The sequence below is a fragment of the Emiliania huxleyi genome (genome assembly GCF_000372725.1).
Source record: "Emiliania huxleyi CCMP1516 chromosome Unknown EMIHUscaffold_150, whole genome shotgun sequence".
NCBI lineage: Eukaryota > Haptophyta > Isochrysidales > Noelaerhabdaceae > Emiliania > Emiliania huxleyi.
The window spans coordinates 56,886-59,235 of NW_005201091.1; the positions used below are offsets into that span (position 1 = coordinate 56,886).

Genomic DNA, 2,350 nt, shown 5'->3' on the forward strand with positions numbered 1-2,350 from the left:
CCCGAGCCGCCAGCGCCGCGGTACGGCACGGTCGTCGGCTTCCTCGCGAGGGGGCCGGGGATGGAGCCGCCCGTCCTCTCGCTCAGCCTCGTGTTCGGCGCGGTCGGCGCCGCCGGAGCCGCATTGTCCGCGCACCAAAGCGAGATGGCGTCCATCTTCCCCGTCTTCTTTGGCGCGGTGTGCCTCAGCTTGGCCGCCTTCTCCGTGTCCAACGCGCTGCTCTGCGGCGACGAATTGGCTCGCGCGTGGGCGTTCGTGATCCCGCTTCACCCTCTTCCGCTGACGGCGCTACTGTTGCTCGTCCCCGCGGACGATCTTCTGCGCGCCAAGGAGAGCGTGGACATCTTTCGTTTGCCCGGGACCGTATTAGTTGGGGCAATCGGGGCGGTAACCGCCACCATGCCGCGCCCCCTTCGCTGGAAGTGCATGGTGGTGGCCGGGTTCCTTCTGTCGATTGCCTCGGCTTTCGGTGTGGCCACGTACCTACTCGACGAGCGGCTCTCCTTCATTTGCAACGAGATGTTTCCCTACCACCTCTCGGCCCTGGGCAGCCTCGCCCTCACCCACTGTGTACGTGCTTTTACCGTAAGGTACCGAACTTAAGGTAAGGTAGCTTGAGTTAGGGAGCCCTTTTCCTCTTACCGAACTCCTGTTCTAATGTACCTAACTCCTGCTACCCACCTCTCGCCGGACCGGCACACGGGCCACGCGGCCCGCACACCACTCTGAGGCATCGCTCCCTCCTACGCTACGACCTACGAGCACCTACGCTCGAGTACGAGTGCCTACGCTACTAGATGCCCTACTCCTCCTCCTCCTAACATCCGGCTACCCGTAAAGGGGTCTACAACAGCGGTCAGCGCCGGCGCCGCCGCCGTTTGCTTGATCCACGGCTTGCCAAGCCAAAGCCTCATGCTGGGGCTGGTAAGCGGGACGAGGCCCAGGCCGCAGCACCCTACTGAGAGGGAAATTCCAAACGTCGATGGGCCCGGTGGATATGCAGTGGCGCGGCCATCTGTCCAGAACCACAGGACTGTGCTGCAGAATACCCCCGTAGCACCCATCAAACCAATGCGCGCGCGGACGCAAGTCCAAGGTGCGATCTGGCCGAGGCTGGCAGCGCTTTGAAGCGCGACGCCCACGACGGCGTCAAGAGCCGGTTTTCCCCAACTGGCCAGCTCCTCGATTGTGGCCGATTGACTGGTGAGTTGAAAACGAGAAAGAGCAACAATGCATTGGTAGACGATCATAGCCATACCCGCAAGCTGAATGGACAGCGGCTGTGGTTTGTTTGTCAGCGGTCCTAAGACAAGGAGGTTACAGGCAATCATTGAGACCCAAATGAACATAATGGGCATTGCAAGCGCCAGCGGCCCGGCTAGTGCCAGCGGCCCTTCGGGTTCCCCGTGCCACCGTGTAGTCAGCGCGCGGAGCATACCAGGAAGATCGTGGCCGTAGCATAGCACTGGCAGCGCGTAGTGCCAGAATTTCGAGGGAAGAGGCGCGCCGCGCTGCGGCAGCAGGTCAGGTGGCGAGGCGGGCGGCGAGAAGAACTGCTCGACTTGCTCGACCGTGAAGAGCTCGTCAACAAAGCCTTCGTCTTCGAAGTACCCCTCCGCTCCGTGCAAGACCCCGCTTGGCTCCTCCGCTCCTGCTCCTCCCCCTGGACAGAAGGTGTTGCTGCCGGTGCTGCTGCTGCCGGTGCAGCTGCTGCTGCTGATGGTGCTGCCGCTGCCGCTGATGGTGCCGCTGCTGCTGCTGCCGCTGCTGCTGCCGCTGTTGTTGTTGCCGCTGCCGCTGTTGTTGCTGCCGCTACCGGTGTTGCTGCTGCCGATGCTGCTGCCGGTGCTGCTGCCGGTGCTGCTGCTGCTGCTGCTGCTGCTGCTGCCGTTGCTGCCGTTGCTGCTGGTGCTGCTGGTGCTGGTGCTGGTGCTGCCACCAGCGCTGGCACTGGCATATGCGATGGCGCCTGTCCAGGACATGCCATCCACCGTCGACCCGCTGGTGACCTCCCACAAGTCGCTCCAGGGCGCGAGGGGGGCCACTGTGCTCGGCGGCGTCTCTCCGCGGCTGTGGGCCTGCGACTCGGTCGACGAGCTGGAGCCTGACGAGATATTGAGGACGCCTTCGCCCCCTCCCCCCTCTCCTCCTCCCCCCTCTCCTCCTCCTCCCTCTCCTCCCCCGCCCTCACCGCCACCGCCATCACCGCGTGGTGACGTCGACGGCGGGGACGCCAGCGCGGGGACGGCAGCTGGCCGGAGGGTTTGGGCGCCCACCAGGAGTCGCACCACCTCGGACGGCGCACACGGGTAGGGGAGGAGGCCCGGCAGCTCCTCGAGAGAGCCTCTGC

The 2,350-nt window shown here is 64.7% G+C and overlaps 1 protein-coding gene across 1 annotated transcript in view; it reads left to right on the forward strand.

Annotated features, from left to right (window-relative positions):
- EMIHUDRAFT_228728 (hypothetical protein) overlaps positions 1 to 603 on the forward strand; it is a gene marked incomplete at both ends in the record, with an annotated part of 1,432 nt that extends 829 nt beyond the window's left edge. The window contains one exon of the mRNA XM_005786478.1: positions 51 to 603. Coding sequence (XP_005786535.1) covers positions 51 to 603 — 553 coding nt within the window. The remainder of the gene's footprint in view (positions 1 to 50) is intronic.
- Between the last annotated feature and the right edge of the window lie 1,747 nt (positions 604 to 2,350).